General features: G+C 39.7%; 1 protein-coding gene and 1 pseudogene across 1 annotated transcript in view; both read right to left on the bottom strand.

Annotated features, from left to right (window-relative positions):
- The window catches only part of SDHB (succinate dehydrogenase complex iron sulfur subunit B), a 35,789-nt gene that overhangs the window by 11,695 nt on the left and 5,052 nt on the right, over positions 1-19,042 (bottom strand). The window contains exon 2 of the mRNA XM_061184864.1: positions 13,552-13,679. Coding sequence (XP_061040847.1) covers positions 13,552-13,679 — 128 coding nt within the window. The remainder of the gene's footprint in view (positions 1-13,551; positions 13,680-19,042) is intronic.
- On the bottom strand, positions 9,189-10,423 carry LOC133088925 (protein FAM210A-like; annotated as a pseudogene).

Here is a 19,042-nt window from a genome sequence, read left to right as displayed (position 1 = left end):
CCCAACACTGTAAATCAACTATACTTCAATAAAATTAAAAAACAAAACAAAACATGCAATTGTCATAGCACCTGGCACAGAGAAGTGCTCAGCAAATCTATTTCCTGGTTGCCACCCCTACCCGCGGTCCTCTCAGTAATTTTCTATGAATGGGATTTAAAAAAATATGCGCCCCCCCCCCCAATTTCCTTTCTTTGTCTCTATTTCTTTTTTCCCCTCAGCTTTGAGATTATTGACAAATAATAGTGTGTAAATTTAAGGTGTGTAACATGGTAATTTGATATATAGTGAAATGATTACCATAATAAGGTTGGTTAACATACCTGCATTATCTGTACGTATTTCTACCAACAATATGCTATACCCTTTTCACTGTACCTCTGCTAACACTGGGAATTGTAACCTTTAAAAACCTCTGCTATTCTGAGAATGGAGAAGTGTTATTACTGTCAGTGTTTTAATTTGAGATCTCTGAATACTACAGTGGTTGAATATTTGTCATAAATTCACTGAGCTTTCCTCACTTACCAGTTATTTACTGAAAGCCTGCTCTATACCAGGTTCTGTTCTAGGTGCTAGAGATACACCAGAGGACAAAACAGATGCAAATTCCTGCCCGCACAGAGCGTTCATTCTAGTGGACTAATTCTATAGACTCGGTCTGTCCATGTTCTTTGCCTCTTTGTTTACTGAAGTCTGGGGATTTTTTTTTTTTTCTTTTAAAGATCTGAGCCTACCATCTTCTAAAACAAAAACTCTTCTGTTTTTCTGTACTACTAACTCCCAGTACTTCACTTCTAGTCACCAAATGTGTGGGTGTCTTTCCCATGCCAAGCAATTCTGCAACACCAAGTGGGTGTCCCACAGTGTAACTCAATTCTGCCACTATCAATCGGAGTGGCTCACAGAATTAAAAAAAAAAAAGTTTACTGACTAGATTACTGGTTTATTATAAAAGGATCAACCCTGCAACAGCCAAATGGAAGAGACACACAGGGCAAGGTATGTGGGAAGGGGAGGAGAGCTTCCATAACCCCTCCTGCAGGCCACTCTCCCAGCACCTCCTGGAGTTTACCAACCCAAGCTCTCTGAACCGTGTACTTCAAGGATTTTTATGAAGGCTTAACTACGTAGGGATGATTGACTATACCATTGGTCTCTGGTAACTGATTCAACCTCTACCCCCTCTCCCCTCCTGGGAGGTCAGGGGATGGGGCTGAAAGTTCCAGCCCTCTAATCACATGGTTGGATTCCCTAGCAACCAGCCCCCATCCAGTGGTTATCTGGGGGCTTTTAAGGAATCACCGCATTAATATAAACTCAGGGGTGGTTGAAAGGGGCTTGTTATGAATAACAAAAGATACCCATTTCACCTTTATCATTTTCTGAAGCTATTTCAGGAACTGGGAACGAAAACAAAATATAACAAAAGATGACCCTATAGTTCTTATTCTTTAGGATTACAAGGGTTTTAGAAGACAGAAACCCAAGACCAAATATACATCACAGTATCACACATCTAATACACCTGTTGCTAATCTTGCTCCCGCCCTCAACCAGCAATTGGCTATCTGACTTCTGATTTTGGTAATCAAATTTTTTTTTTCACTTTTATTTTTTTTAAAGGTCGCTCCACGCAGCATGTGGGATCCTAGTTCCCCGACCAGGGATCAAACCCGCGCCGCCTGCACTGACAGCGCAGAGTCTTAACCACTGGCCCCCCAGGGAAACCCCCAGTAATCAAAATTTTAAAACACACATAAAATTTAAATGTTTACATTGTTAAAAGCTGACCACTTTTCCCCTTATGATACTATCCTCTTTTAAGTCTAAAAGACCACACTCCTTCCTGAGGTTTGATGAATATTTTGAATTTTCTTCCATTTCAAAATTATTTCCCCCAAATTGCAAAAATTGCTAATCAACTGCCCCAAATCACTGACTGACTAAACCCTCTTTTGCTTCTGATTTGTGATACTCCCCCTCCAACCACCCCATTCTATACTAGAATTTTATATATAATGTAGTCTATTTTGGAACTCCTTTTTTTTTTTTTTTTTTTTTGGCCACGCCGCGTGGCTTGTGGGATCTTAGTTCCCTGATCAGGGATTGAACACGGGCCCTCGGCAGTGAAATCATGGAGTCCTAACCACTGGACTGGCAGGGAATTCCCTAGAACTTTTTTTATTCTAATGATCTGTCTATTCTTGTCCTGGCATGTTTTAAATTACGTACATCAATTCTATTTATTCATTTTCTTTAAGTTACAAAAGCTAGTATTTGCATTTTACAAAAACATAAATAGCTAAAAAGCTAAAGCTCTTCCTTTAAACTGTCTCATGCTAAATTTCATAATAGGTAGGCAATATTAAAAGTTTGGTATAAATTTTCTCAGACTTAAAAAAATGCAATATATATATAATAGTATCTTGCTTTTTTCATTCAAAACAACTCTGCCAAGGGACTGTAATTACGTAACCATTTTCCTATGGAAGAACACTTAGGTTGCTTAAAATCCTTCCCTATTACACACAATGCTGCAAATAACATTTTGGTACATAGAAATCGATTGTTTTGGCTATTCTTTGTCCCTTGCATTTCCATATGAATTTTAGGATCAGCTTGTCAATTTCTGCAAAAAAAGGCTACTGGGGTTTGAGAGTGATTACAATGAATCTGTATATAAACTTGGGGGTGCACTGCTACCTTAAAAATGTTAAGTCTTCCAACCCAGAAACATGAAATATCTTTCCATTTATTTAGGTCTTTGTTAGTTTCTTTCAACAATGTTCTATAGTTTTCAGTCTTGCATTTCTTTTGCCAAGTTTGTTCCTAAGTATTTTATTCTTTTTGATGTTACTGTAAATGGAATCATTTTCTTATTTTAGGATTGTTCATTGCTGGTGTACAGAAATACAATTGATTTTTATATACTTATCTTGTATCCTACAACTTTGCTGAACTAATTTATTGATTCTAATAATTTTTTGGTGTGAATTTGTTAGGATTTTCTATATACAAGGTCATGTGATCTGTGAAAAGAGAGAGTTTCCTTCTTACTTTCCAATTTCCTTTTCTTTCGTTTTCTTGCCTAATTTCCCTGGTTTAAAACCTTAAAATTCTGAATGGTTGATGCTAGTATAAAAAAATTATTTTTGCATATTGACCTTGTATCCTGCAACCTTGCTAAATTTACTTAGTATGTTCTTGTAGTTTTGTAGATTCCTTGGAATTTTATATGTAAACAATCAAGTTATTTGTGACTAGAGACAATTTAATTCCCTCATTTTTGATCTTCATGTCTTTTATTTCTTTCATTTGCCTTTAATGCACTAGTTAGAATGTACAGTAAAATGCTGAATAGAAGTGGAGAGTCGACATCTTTGTTTTGTTCCAGGTCTTATGGATAAAGCATTCAATATTTCACAATTAAGCATGCTGTTAGCTGTAGCTTTTTCCATACATACTCTTTTTTAAAAAAAAAAAGATTTATTTTTATTTATTTATTTACCTGTCTATCTATCTATCTTGGTTGTGCCGGGTCTTAGCTGCGGCATGCAAACTCTTAGTTGCGGCATGAGTGCAGGATCTAGTTCCTTGACCAGGGATTGAACCCGGGCCCCCTGCATTGGGAGCGTGGAGTCTTACCCACTGGACCACCAGGGAAGTCCCTAGATACTCTTTATCTGGTTGAGGAAGTTTCCTTCTTTTTCAAATTTGCAGAGTTATGGCTTTTCTCCTTTATCCTTTATATGATGAATTACAATGATTGATTTTCCAGTGTTAAGCCAACTTCATATTCCTGAGATAAACTGAAACTTGGTCATTAAGGCATTATCCCTTTTTATAGATTGCTAGATTTGAACTGCTAAAATTTCTTAAGGATTTTTGTGTCTATGTTCACGAATGATACCAATTTGTAATTTTCGTTTTTGTAATGTCTTTGTTAGATTTTGGTATCAGGTTATGACGGCCTCATAAAATGAACTAGGAAATGAATATTCCTTGTTTACTTTCTGAAAGAATATTGGTGTTAGATTTTTCTTAAATGTGTGATATGATTCACCAGTGAAGCCACCTGGGCCTGGATTTTTCCGTGTGAAAATGTTTTTGATAACACATTTAATTTCTGTAACATAGAACTATTCATATTTTCTATTTCATCTTATGTCAATCTGGTAAGTTGTATTTTTTCAAGGAATTTGTCCATTTCATCAATTATTGAATTTGTCATAAATTTATTCATAATACTCTCTTGGTATCATTTTGGTATCCATAGGCTCTCTTTCTATCTTGATATTGGGATTCTGTTTTCTCTTATTTTTCTCCAGTCTGGCTAGGAGATGATCAAATTTGTTGTTTCCAAAAACACCAGCTTTTGGTTTTATTTTTTTCTACCAGCTGTCTTCCCCCCAGCCCCCATCCTATTTGCTCTTATTTTTATTATTCCCTTTTTCTACTTGCTTTTGGTTTACCTTGCTCTTCTTTTTCTACCTTCTTAGGGTAGAATCTTAGATCACTGATTCTAAACCTTTCTTCTTTTAATGTATGCATCTGAAGCTATAAATTTCCCTCTGAGCACTGCTTTAGATGCATCTTGCATATTTTGAAATGCTATATTTTCATTATCATTTAGTTCAGTATCTTTTCTAATTTCCCTTGTGATTTCTGCTTTGATACCTAAATTATCTTGCTGTTACTGCTTTAAATTTTAATTCCACTGTGGTCAGAGATTATACCCTGTAAGATTCCAACTTTCTGAAATTTATTGAAATTTGTTTTATGGCCCAGTATCTTAGTGAATGTAGCATGTGCACTTAAAAAGAATGTGTATTTCATAATCACATTTATGATTGTTATGTCTTCCTGATAAAATGATCCCCTTATCATTATGAAATGTCCCCTCTTATTTCCAGTAGTGTTCTTTGCCTTGTAGTCTACTTTATCTGATATTACCATAGCCACTCTTTTTTATGTTTAATGCAGATTGCATGGATATTGTTTTCCACTCTTTCACTTTTAACCTATCTGTGTCTTTATATTTAAAGTGCACTTTGGGGGACTTCCCTGGCAGTCCAGTGGTTAAGGCTCCACACTTCCACTGCTGGGGGTGAGGGTTCGATCCCTGGTCGGGGAACTAAGATCCTGCATGCCCCACAGTGTGGCCAAAAAATTTTTAAAGTGCATTTTTTGTAAATAGCATGTGGTTGGGCTTCGCTTCTTTACTTATCCTGACAATCTTTGCCATTTAATTGGAGTGTTTAGTCTCTTTTCATTTGATGTACTTATTGATATGGTTGGATTTGGGTCTATCAGTTTACTATCTGTCCCAACACTTTTGCCCTGTTCTCTCTTTTCTGCCTTCTTTTAAGTAGTATTTTTAGATTAAGTAAATATTTTCAGAATTCCATTTTAATATAGATATATCTAATTTATATATTCCAATTCCATTTTAGCTATATATCTCTCTGCATTAAAAAAAAAAAGGTTACTCTAGAATTATATGTCCTTAACTTTTCAGTCTATTTAGAGTTAATATTGTACCACTTCACGCAACAACATTCCAACCTCTATATAAGTTATATTTTATGTAAGACAATGTTATAATTTTGTTTTGTTTTTTTAAAATGTTATTATTTATTTATTTATTTAGGCTGCGCTGGGTCTTTTAGTTGTGGCATGTGGACTTCTTACTTGTGGCAGGTGAACTCTTAGTTGCGGCATGCCAACTCTTAGTTGCGGCATGCATGCGGGACCTAGTTCCCCAACCAGGGATCAAACTCAGGCCCTCCGGACTGGGAGCTTGGAGTCTTACCCAATGGACCATCAGGGAAGTCCCTATGATTTTGTTTTAAACAGTCATATCTATTTTAATAAAGTTAAGATGAAAAAATGGTTTTGTATTTATCATATATGGTGCCTTTTATTACTTTTCTAAGAGTTGAGTTTCCACCTGGCATTATTTTTCTTCAGCCTGAAAAACTTCCTTTTTCATGTGGCACAGGTCTCTGGCCCACCTGGTATTATTTTTCTTCAGCCTGAAAAACTTCCTTTTTCATGTGGCACAGGTCTCTGGCCCACCTGGTATTATTTTCTTCAGCCTGAAAAACTTCCTCTTTCACGCAGTACAGGAAGCTATGACTTCTTTTACTTTTCGTTATCTGAAAATGTCTTAATTTCATCTTCATCTTGAAGATCTTTTTGCTGAATACGGAATTTCAGTTGACAGAGCTTTCCTTTTAGTAACTTAGAGAAGACATTCTACTGTCTTTTGGCTTCTGTAATTTCTGATGAGTAGTAAACAATCATTCATATCCCTGCATGCAATGTGTTTTTTTCTCATAGCTTTCAAGATTTTGTTTATTTTTATCTTCAGTAATTTGATTATGATGTGCTTGGGTGGTTTTCTGTGTATCTACCCTGCTTGGAGTTCACTAAGATTCTATTTATTTATTTTTTATTTATTTATTTATGTTGGGCTTGGAGTGCACTAAGATTCTTTTTTTAAAATTTATCTATCTATCTATCTATTTACTTATTCATGGCTGCATTGGGTTTTCATTGCTCTGTGAGGGCTTTCTCTAGTTGCAGCGAGTGGGGGCTACTCTTCGTTGCGGTGCATGGGCTTCTCATTGTGGTGGCTTCTCTTGTAGCAGAGCACAGGCTCTAGGTGTGCAGGCTTCAGTAGTTGTGGTACATGGGCTTAGTTGCTCCGCAGCATGTGGGATCTTCCTGGACCTGGGCTCGAACCCATGTCCCCTGCATGGGCAGGTGGATTCCTAACCACTGCGCCACCAGGGAAGCCCTCACTAAGATTCTTGAATATGTAAATTATGTTTTTCACAAGCTTGAGAAATTCTTGGTCATTACCTTTCCAAATATATTTTTTGCCCATTCTCCCACTCCACTCCTTCTGGGACTCCAATTCCACATGTGTTAGACCTTCTGATACTGTTTCATGGATCAATGAGGTTCTTTTTTAAAAATCTTTTTTTTCTTTTTGTCTTAAGAATAGACACTTACTAGTAATTTACTTTCAGGTTCACCAAATCTTCCTACTGTCATTTCCAATCTGCTGTTAAGCCTATCCAGTGAATTTTCTATTTCAGATATTGTATTTTTCAGTTCCAGCTTTTCCATTGGTTCTTTTTAAATATCAATAGTTTCTCTCTGCTGAGATTTCCTATCCCATCATGAGTGTATCTTCCTTTATCTATGAACACAATTATAATTGCTTAAAGTCCTTTCTGCTAGTTCCCACAACTGGGTTGCTTCAAGGCTGGTCTCCACTGATTGTCTTTTCACTTTTCACTGTTTCTTTGTATGATTAGTAATTTTGGGTTGTATGCTGGACCTTATGAATAACATGCTGTAGTAACCCTGGACTGTATCATGCTTCTCAGAAGAGTGATTTTTTTTTTTTTTTTTTTTTTTTTTACACCTTCAGAGAATGTTTCACTAGAGAATTTCAAAGCACTCCCCAGCGCCTCACTTTCTGTAACTGGACAAACACAACACAATTATGAAACTGGATGGCAACAAATCTCAAATGGGCTGAACCAAAGGTGGAAACTCAGGATTATTAGTGCTTCTAAGACCCACAATTTATCCTCATTGGAAAACACGCCCTATGCAACGTGAAAAGTAAAAAGAAAGTTTCATATAACACATGATTTTACACCAGGCAGTCTCAGTGGTTAAAAATAAACAAATTCGTTAATATCTATCTTAGCATTTAATATATGCAAAAATGTGAATTATTTAATAAACAAGCTAAAACATGTTTACTGTTTTTTGGATTTGAAAATGTGCTGTCAATTTGAAATCACACGTTCGACCTGTATCAGGAGACAAACCATCCTGCCTTATCAGTCCTGCATGTGGCAGAGTGAGCCCTGCCCCCTCACCACTCCACCCACCCGCACAAAGAAGAGTCCAACCACAGCACAGCCAATATAATGATTAGAAGTATCAAATGTAAACATTATTTTCCCTTTAAAGTATTCTCTAAATTTGGCCAAACTCAGTATTTAATACGAAAACCCTGCCTCACAGCAGTGATGCCTGCGGGACTACTTCTGGCATTCTCTTGCCTTATCAGATCACCCGTAACAAAGACAGTCTAGAAAGACAGTCTTTCAATTCAAAGGTTAGAACTGAAGTAAAGGCAGAGCAAAAGGAAACACACAAACACATCCTCAAACACACCCACACAAATTGGGGCAACTTTCACATCTGACATGACTGAATTTCATTCCAAGCAGGTTTTAATGATAGCTTTGCTATTTAAAAAATTCAAGTAAAATGCTCAAGTAAGGATGTTTCAATGCAAGAGGAAACAGCAGCTACAATCTTAAAATTTTACTCCAAAATGGAATCAAGACCGAGTCTGGCTGGTGGAGACCAGGAGGCAGGGACAGGCAGGTCCCATCCTCCCAAACCTGCACTGCTGAGAACCACAAGCTCCAGGCACTGCTAAGGATATTTGATCTCCACCATAAACTTAAGGTGTAATGATTTTCCCTTTCCCTCTGAGAGATCAGTTGGAGAGGACATGATGCAGGAATAACAGTTTTACGTTCTGGGTGAGAAAGTGCTATGCCGCACAGATTTGCTTAAAAAATTTGATTATGGCAAGCTTCAGGTAAAAATCATTTTTAAAGGGTCAATTTTTCATTTACATATAACTAATACATCTTATTTACATATACATGACCCAATTTTCATTCAGCTTTCTTCGTATGAAGTCTACCTTTTAACTGGTATGTAGCCGTTATATACTGTCTTTATAGAAAGACTAAATATCCTCTTATTCACAAGCAGTTCTGATGACAACAGTTTGTCTCCACATTGAGAACTGAATATAGTTAAAACCTCAATGAATAACAAAGATGAAGACCTATTGTTAAATCTGTGGAGGGCCGCACCAGCTATTCAAGGAGTCAACAGCTGCATCTGAACACAAAGCAAGGATGACTGAAGACATGGACCACTGCTTAACGCTGCTACTGACATGAAATTCTTATACTGGATTCATTTTTTCTTTTCAAAAAACACTGATTTTCTAGTGATGTTTAACTTTAAAAAGTTATCTCAGTTCTTTAACCCTCAGAGGACTGCTATATTTAGGCTGCTAACCAAAAAAATAATCAAGAGCATGTACCTTTGTCCATAGTCTCCAAGGGTTAAAGTGCAGGAACTGTCTATAAACTGGTATATAAGGCACCTTATTCCACTTTTTTCTTAAAAGAAACCTTTCCTTTTGTTTCTTGCAGTTTTTCAGTGAGCCTGTCCTTTGTCTCCTCCATCTTCTCTGTGAGGAGCTCCTTTGTCTCCTCCATCCTGTCCTGCAGATACTCCTTCACAGGAGGTGGCGTTGACATGCAGCCGCGGCTGCGCAGATACTTCACAGTGAAAGCAGTCCCCCCCAGGGTCACAGTGTACCGCGTAGGCATTGCAATCTTCAACAGGGCATATGCTGTTAGTGCATTTCCACTCTGGGAATTTTTCAGAATGTTTACTATGCTGTCAGGTAACCCAGTAAGTTCTAGAAAAGGAACGACATTCACTCCTTTTATGGCTGCATAATAAAACATTCCAAACCAAACACCGGAAGTTATTAGATGCACTGGAATCAAAACTTTCCCATATTATCTAAATGTTTTCTTTTTTTTTAATAAGTTTATTTATTTTTATTTATTTATTTTATTTTTGGCTGTGTTGGGTCTTTGTTGCTGCACGTGGGCTTTCTCTAGTTGCAGCGAGAGGGGACTACTCTTTGTTGCGGTGCGCCGGCTTCTCATTGCGGTGTCTTTGTTTCAGAGCACGGGCTCTAGGTGCGCAGGCTTCAGTTGTTGTGGCTCGCAGGCTCTAGAGCGCAGGCTCAGTAGTTGTGGTGCGCAGGCTCAGTAGTTGTGGCTTGTGGGCTTAGTTGCTCCGCGGCATGTGGGATCTTCCCGGACCAGGGCTTGAACCTGTGTCCCCTGCATTGGCAGGCGGATTCTTAACCACTGCGCTACCAGGGAAGCCCTAAATGTTTTCTTAAATCGTTGATAAGGACTAACTGATCTGTCTTGTAAAGGATCAGGTTCTTCCTTTTTTTGGAGGGAGTTCCTGGGGATGTAGCACTGGATGACAGAACCCTCTTGGATAAGATATCCTGCTCCCACTGTTTAGGGTGGAGGACCCCTGGTTGGGGTGAATGAGCAATGAATGGCTTCCTTTCCTTTGCAACACACTGGGCAGCAGGTAAGTGCAGCCATCGTTTCCGAGGGCCCGGTACCCAAACCACTCTGGATTCCGACATATATAAAAGTAATGGTTCCTTTCTGTTTTGACAGTGCCCCCAAAGACCAGCTTTATCTGGTTCCATGCGTGTCCTATGTGCCAGTTGGAATACAGTCTTTGGTACATTTCACTACATTTTGAAGAACGGAGATTGATGGATTTCAGCTTCTATATAGACTCAGAACCTGAGGCCGCCGCTCCACGCTGTGCGGCCGCTCGGAGCCCCCCCCCCCCACCCCGTGTCCCTCCAGAGTGACCAGCTGAGCGTGGGTCAGGGTGCCGGAAGCCGCGGGCTCAGGCGACCCAGCTTCCGGCCCGCCCACCCGACACACCAGCCCCACCAGCCACCCGCTCGCACCTGCTCTTGCCGGTGCCCTCAGCCCGGCCTGATTTTTTTTTAAAGCAACAATTAGTATGGCTGAACTCAAGATCTGGGCACAGTTCATAAACAGAATTTGGGGCTCCCCCTCTGTACTTCTTTCCAGGATTTCCCCCTCATTTTCTGGTGCTATGGTAGCTTCCAAATATATCATCTGGTTTTTCAAGCTAGTGACCACACTAAGACTGTAGGGTTTTTTTGTTTTTGTTTTCAATAAATTTATTTATTTATTTATTTAGGCTGCGTTGGGTCTTCATTGCTTCGCGTGCTTTCTCTACTTGCGGCGAGCGGGGGCTACTCTTTGTTGCGGTGCGCAGGCTTCTCACTGCGGTGGCTTCTCTTGTTGTGGAGCACGGGCTCTAGGCGCGTGGGCTTCAGTAGTTGTGGCACGTGGGCTCAGTAGTTGTGGCTCGCAGGCTCAGTAGTTGTGGCTCGCAGGCTCAGTAGTTGTGGCACACGGGCTTAGTTGCTCCGCGGAATGTGGGATCTTCCCGGACCAGGGCTCAAACTCGTGTCCCCTGCATTGGCAGGCAGATTCTTAACCACTGCACCACCAGGGAAGTCCCTAGACTGTGATTTTTTTTTAATCGAATTTTAGCCTTTGCACTCCCACATCAACCGGGGCTTGGCCTCAGGTAAAAAAAAAAACATGCAAAAACAGTTTATTTATCCAAGCAACACTCTATACTTACACGTGTCAACTCCCTTCCAGTGTCTGCCTGCTTTGATCACTATCCTGTGCCTTCAGGTCATTGCTTCTTATATTTATCTTATAAATCAGAGTGTACAGTTATTATTTGTTGAAGGGTTAGTATGAGGGAAACTATTCTGCCATTACTGGAAGTAAACGCAATCACTTTAAATTTTATCGTTAAAAATAGTTATGAATTTAACTCTTCCAGTTTTAATCACATTCTGTAGTTTTAATTTGCAATGTTTTTATTTTCTAAGTATCTGATAATAATATTTTTACTATTCCTTAATCAAGTAGTTATTTAAAAGAGTGCTTTAAATTTCCAAGTAATTAGGGTTTTTTTGTTCTTAATATGAATTTTTAGTTTTACTGTATTATGGTCAGAAAATGTGGCCTGTACAATTTCCCTTTCTTTGAATTTTATTAATAATTTTTGGTTGCTGAATATTTGATAATTTTGTCTGAGAAGAAGATTATATATCAATTAACTCTATCTTATTAAAAGAGTTTGTGGCTTCCCTGGTGGTGCAGTGGTTGAGAATCCGCCTGCCAATGCAGGGGACACGGGTTCGAGCCCTGGTCTGGGAGGATCCCACATGCCGCAGAGCGGCTGGGCCCGTGAGCCACAACTGCTAAGCCTGCGCGTCTGGAGCCTGTGCTCTGCAGCAAGAGAGGCCGCGATAGTGAAGAGGCCTGCGCACCGCGATGAAGAGTGGCCCCCGCTCGCCGCAACTAGAGAAAGCCCTCGCACAGAAACGAAGACCCAACACAGCCAAAAATAATAAATAAATTTATTAAAAAAAAATAAAAATAAAAAATAAAAGAGTTTGTGTGTTGATAGAGTTTAAAAAAAGCATTTAAAGTACCTGTGGTTTTCAAATAATTTTTTTGGTGCCATGGAAGCTTTTGTTCAAAAGAAATACTTATTCATTAACAAACAAAACAGATCATAAAACAGAGCAGCTCTGGTTCTACTTGGGAGGTGGAGGTGTGGAGTGGTGGGAAGCTAGAGCCCAGCTCACTAGATTCTTCTTTCCTTTTGGCTACCTGTGGAGATTCTTTAAAGATGGAAGAGGGGGCTTCCCTGGTGGCTCAGTGGTTAAGAATCCTCCGGCCAATGCAGGGGACACGGGTTCGAGCCCTGGTCCGGGAAGATCCCACATGCCGCGGAGCAACTAAGCCTGTGTGCCACAACTACTGAGCCTGTGCTCTAGAGCCCACGTGCCACAACTACTGAGCCCACGTGCCACAACTACTGAAGCCTGCGCACCTAGAGCCCGTGCTCTGCAATAAGACAAGCCACCGCAATGAGAAGCCCATGCACCACAACGAAGACCCAATGCAGCCAAAAATAAATAAATAAAATTAAAAAAAAACAAGATGGAAGAGGAGCGGTTCAGGAGTGGTAATGTGAAGGACTCAACGTGCTGTTGTTGGCTTTGAAGATGTGGACTATGAGCCAAGGAATGCAGTTTTCTCTAAAAACTGGGAATGGCTCTCAGCTTTCAGCCAACAAGAAAACAGGGACCTTGGTCTTACAACCATAAGGAACTGAATTCTGCCAACAGCTCGAAGGAGCAGAAAATGGATTCTCTAGTCTCCAGAAAGGAACACAGCCTGCTGACACCTTGATTTCAGTCACGAAACCTTTACCAGACTTCTAACCTACAGAACTATAAGATAATAAATCTATGCTGTTTTAAGCCACTAAGTTTGCGGCAATTATTACGACAGAAACAGAAAGCTAATACATAGGTATGGATCATTTTTAATATTTAAACTACACCCCTATCTAGGCCTATCACCATTCTAGCCAAGTTTACAGTGCTTATCATTATTACAGAATACATAGGTCCATACACATAAATTAACATAAAAACATTGAGTATTTTTAAATTGTTAATGTGTTAATGACTTCAGATACTATGCATAATGCCATCTCTGTCAGTATTCCTGGAAACTGTTATACTTTGATTTGCGGGAAGGAAACGAATTTTGTAAAAGTTGTTCTTCTTGGTATTATGTTTTTGAATCAGGTATCTACCTTGTTGTTTTAAAAATAGATGATAAATTCCAGAGCCATTGGGTAATCTGTTTTTAAACCGTCCAAGGATGGGAAAAGCATGTCCCTGAAATAGATCAAGAGCTCACCTTCGTTTATCAAATACCTAGCTTTCACAGAGATACTCACTTATTCAAATCAATTTCATAAGTTTGCATATGAGGTTTATCTCCAGTCTTGTCTGGGTCCCATCGATAGATGGCAAATTTCTTGATTCGGGGAGCTGTGGCTGCAGCTGTCTGGGCCCCACGGCAGGCCTGAAATTTAAAAAGTTCATAAGAAGGAAAAAAAAATCATTAAAAATGCAAGATAAATCCTTCTATTTAGTTGCCACTATAAACTGCAATACTGGATACAAACCCACACATTACTGACACAGTCTTCTTGGGATAGGCAGTCATCCAATATCCAACACACAATACTAAGTACCTGTAATATGCCAGACATGGTGCTGGGGGCTGGTGAAATGGTGCTTAATAAAACAGACATAGACTTTGCCCTTATAGAATCTACTTTGTAGCGAGCAAGAAGAGAAATGAAATATTCACAATAAAGTGTAGAGAGGGAAGAATGCAGCAGAAACTTGCACTAGTCTAAGTGGTCGGGGAAGGCTGTATAAATGATATTTAAGCTGAGGCTTGATGTATAGGGATGAAGGGGAAGGAGAACAGGGTGTTATAAACCTAGGAACAACACATGTAGAGGCCCGGGTGGGGGAGAGCACAGGCACCTGTGAGGACCGAGAGAAGTCCACTGTAAAGCAGGGTGACTTGACAAGGGATGGAAGAGTGGCAGACTCGAGGAAGTTAAGAAAGACTTGTAAGTTTTGATTTTATCCTAAGAGCAATAAGAAGCTAATAAAAATTTATCAGGTGGGTGACACAATCATTTTTATTTTTGAGAAGAACATCACTGGCTTACAAGGGAAGAACTGTCACATGACATCTGGGGAAACCAGTTAGAAAGCCACTGCAGTTGCCAAAATGAGATGCTGGTGCTTTTCGATTAGGTGTCTTAGTCTGGGCCATTGTAAGAATATACTGAAGACTGGGTGGCTTAAACAACAATCATTTACTTATCACAGTTTTGGAGGCTGGGAAGCCCAAGATCAAGGTGTCAGCAGATTTGATGTCTAGTGAGGACCTTCTTGGTTTGCAGAGAGCTACATTCCTGCTCTATCTTCACATGTTGGAAAGAGATCTCATGTCTTTTCCTCTTTTTATAAAGGCATTAATCCCATCATACAGGTCCTACCCTCATGACCTAATTTAACCCTAATTCCCTCTCAAAGGCCTCATTTTCAAATACCACCACAGTGGGGATTAGGGCTTCCACATATGAATTTTCGGGGAACACAAACATTCCGTCCATAGCATTATGGCAGGAAACAAGATAAAGAATATTGTATCTTAAAATAAATTTAGGGAACTAAGAAACAGCTGAGACCTGCTCTCTCTGATGATTCCGTTCCATCTCCTGGGCACTTACAGTCTCTGCCAGTGGGTTTCACACAGCGAGCCAAGGAATCCTAGAGTGCCACGCAGGGGCTGCTGGAATAGGATAAGGTTAAGAGGGTGGGCCTGACTTCCCTCACGCCTTCAACCACAACAGCCTCCGCATAAAAACATATTTGCAAAAAGGGTGCTGTTGCTCAAAAAAAAGTTTTATATTTAAGTTTATACTCATTTAAAAAACCACTATTTATTATTGCCTGGCACCGAATTAAATGCTTTATATTAATTACTCCACTGAATCTTCATTTTAAAGACGAGAAAAATGAGGCTCAGAGATCAAGTGATGGGCCCATGATTACAGAGCTGGTGAGTGGAGCCAGGATTGGAACCCAGGTCTGTCTGTCTGGCACCAGAACCCACGTTCCTAAACACTGTACTATTCATTTGTGAATATTCTCAGGTCTCTTCTTGGTGCTGTTTTCTTCTCTTTACGTCTTAACTCCTTAAGGGCAGATGTATTAGTTAGGGTTCTCCAGAGAAACAGAACCAGTGGTGTGTACATATATATACACATATATGAAAAGAGACTTATTATAAGGAATTGGCTCACGTGATTACAGGGGATAACAAGTCTCAAGATCTGCAGTTGGCAAGCTGGAGAGCCAATGGTATAGTTCTAGTCCAAAGGCCAGCAGGCTCAAGACCCAGGAAGAGTCGTTATTTCAAGTCCAAAGGCAAGAAAAAAAATCAATGTCTTAGTCTGAAAGCAGCCAGGCAGGAGGAACTTCCTCTTATTCGAAGGAGGGTCAGCCTTTTGTTCTACTGAGGCCTTCAGTTGATTGGATAAGGCTCATCCATGTTAGGGAGGGCAATGTGCATTACTCAGTCTATCAATTTTTTAAATTTAATTAAAAAATTTTAATACAATTTTACTTTTTTATTTTATTTTCTGGCTGCGCTGTGTGGCTTGTGGGATCTTAGTTCCCCGACTTAGGGATTGAATGCCGGTCCTCGGCAGTGAAAGCGCGGAGTCCTAACCACTTACTGTATACAGTAAATCCCCTACATAAGAACCTTCAAGTTGCGAACTTTCAAAGGTGCGAACGTGCATCTGGTTCCAGCAAGGAACCATCTCCCACCTCCTCCCGTCAGTAATTCTTCTTGCCTGTTCACTCGATGCCAGCCCCTGTATGCCAGCTGTTATACTGTACTACTGTACTTTTAAGGTACTGTACTGTACGATTAAAAATGTTTTCTTTATCTTTCGTGTTTGTTTTTTATGTATTATTTGTGTGAAAAGTATTACAAACCTATTACAGTACAGTACCATATAGCCGATTGTGTTAGTTGGTACCTAGGCTAACTTTGTTGGACTTACGAACAAACTGGACTTACGAACGTGCTCTCGGAACGGAACTTGTTCGTACGCAGGGGACTTAACTGTAATGCTAAGCTGCCCCCATCCCATAGTCCTTGAAGCCCTTTTGCATTTAGGCAGATGAAACAAGGTCTCAACAAGTCCTGCTGAGCTTCTACTGTGGTGATGAGGGATCCTGCCAGTCCAAAGAGCACTTATAAGTTGAAGATAGAAATATTCAGATGGTATTCCAGGCCAGCTAATTCTCTTATACACTGTTAAAGAAAGTAAAAACTCTTAAGGTTAATTGAGTAATTACAAGAAATGCAATGGAGTTTATTACTTGCTCGCAAAAACCGCCCCAAATTAAATGAAGCTGAAAATATCAGCTCTCAGTATAAAAGAAGAAAATGTATGAAGAAAATGAAAGTGAACGTGAGGATGAAAGCTGTATTTTATCTTATCACCAAGCTGGCTAAGATCATTAATAAAAGGAAAGTCATTTCTACAAATGAACACTTTTCACTAGGGACTCCATTGTGAAATGACAGGCACGTTTGGCTAATGCCACCTTGTGGTGTTTAAGAGGAAGTGGAAGAAGTGAAAAGATTCCTGAAGATATTATTATTATTATTTTTTGGCCGTGCCGCATGGCTTTCGGGATCTTAGTTGCCCGGAACCTGCAACCTCGGCAGTGAAAGCGCGGAGTCCTAACCACTGGACCACCAGGGAATTCCCTCTTGAAGATATTAGCTCCAGAGGCCTTTTGCTTGCTTAACACACCCCCTTTTTTGTTTTTGTTAGATTTAATGAGGTATACTCATTACAATAAAAGTCACTAATTTTAAGTGTATAATTTGATGAGTTTTGATGAAGTTGTATAACTTCTACCACAATTATGACAGAATATTTCCATTCAGAAAGTTCTCTAGTGTTTCTTTGCAGTCAGCACCCTCTCCCTACCACTGGCAACTGATCGGCTTTCTATCACTACAGATTTGCCTCTTATAGAATTTCATATACATGCCATGAGATAATACATCTTGAGTCTAGCTTCTTTCGCTCAACATGATGCTCTGAGATGCATTCATGTTGTTGCCTATATCCATAGATTGTTAGTTTTTTAAATTACACTTTTCATTTGGAAATAACTGTAGAATCACATGCATTTATAAGAAATAATACTGAGATCCCATGTACTCTTCACTCAATTTCCCCCAGTGGTAACACTGTACAAAACTACAGCACAATATCATAACCAGAATATTACCACTGATATAGTCCAGGTACAGAATATTATTTCCATCCCCACAAAGATCCGCTCTTTTACAGCCATAGCCATGCCCCTCAGGCCTCCCATTCCTACTCCTTCACCCCCAGCAATCACTAATCTGTTACATTTCTGTAATTTTGTCATTTTAAGCATGTTATATAATGTAATCATCTCATATGGAATTTTGGGAGACTGGCTTTTTTTCCATTCAGCGTAACTCTCTAGAGACTCAGCCAGGCTGTGTGCCTCAACAGTCATTTCTTTTTATTACCAAGTAGTGTTGCATGGTCTGATGCACCTCAGTTTGTTAAGCCATTCACCCACTGAAGGATATGCAGGTTGTTTCCAGGTTTGGGACTATTATGAATAAAGTTTAATGAACATTTGTGGACAAGTTTCTGTGTGAACATGAGTCTCCATTTCTCTGGGATAAATGCCCAGGAGTGTAATTGCTGGGTTGTATGGTAGTTATATGTTTAACTTTTTAAGAAACTGCTAAACTGTTTCCCAGAGTGGGCGGCTGCTATGCCTGAGGCAGTAGTAGGGGGAGAGGGATAAAATGCTTTTAAAAAATATACAGGGACTTCCCTGGTGGCGCAGTGGTTAAGAATCTGCCTGCCAATGCAGGGGACACAGGTTCGAGCCCTGGTCTGGGAAGATCCCACATGCCGCGGAGCAACTAGGCCCGTGAGCCACAACTACTGAGCCTGCGTTCTACAGCCCGCGAGCCACAACTACTGAGCCCGTGAGCCACAACAAGCCCGTGCACCTAGAGCCCATGCTCCGCAATAAGAGAAGCCACCGCAATGATAAGCCCTGAGAAGCCCGCGCACCGCTATAAAGAGTAGCCCCCGCTTGCCACAACTAGAGAAAGCCTGCGTTCAGCAACGAAGACCCAATGCAGCCAAAAAAAAAAAATTAAAACAAACGAACAAAAAATCCCCCACACAACAGAGTATCTGAAGGCGATAAAGCCCAACATAAGTTTTGGGGTACCCCAAAGTGTCACTAATTTTTTTCCAAAACAACTAATTTAAATTCATTTTGAGTTTTTTATACAACGTATTTTATACAACATTTGGTGGGGTAAGGGGGGGCTAACAGGAATGAAGTGAGAAGATACTGAAATCAAAATGGCCAGGGCAGGTTGTGGTTCTAAAAGTGATGGAACTTTGTTCATCTTGAGGGCTGAACTAAGAGTTAATCCACAGGATTATGGGAGCTGTGATTAAAAAACATTCCCCAAACAAAGAAATCTAAAAATTTGTTCTGTAGGTGTATGCAGAAGTAATAATAATAGCTTTCATCACTCAGCCCTTACCACGTGCCAGATGTCGTACTAAATTATGTCTAATCTTTACAACATCTCTACGAGGAAAGTTTTTTATTCTTAATTAAAAAATGAGAAAAAGGTCATATAACAAAAGAGCCAGGATTCAAACATAGGTCATCTGACTCCAAAGTCCAACCTTTTAGCCGCTATATAGTGGTGAAAATGCAAATCCAAAACAGAACAGCACAAAAAGATAATTCCTT

The sequence above is a fragment of the Eubalaena glacialis genome, chromosome 3, assembly GCF_028564815.1.
Source record: "Eubalaena glacialis isolate mEubGla1 chromosome 3, mEubGla1.1.hap2.+ XY, whole genome shotgun sequence".
Classification (NCBI taxonomy): domain Eukaryota; kingdom Metazoa; phylum Chordata; class Mammalia; order Artiodactyla; family Balaenidae; genus Eubalaena; species Eubalaena glacialis.
Note: the sequence above shows the minus strand (reverse complement) of the source record. Positions and strands in the feature narration are given on the sequence as shown.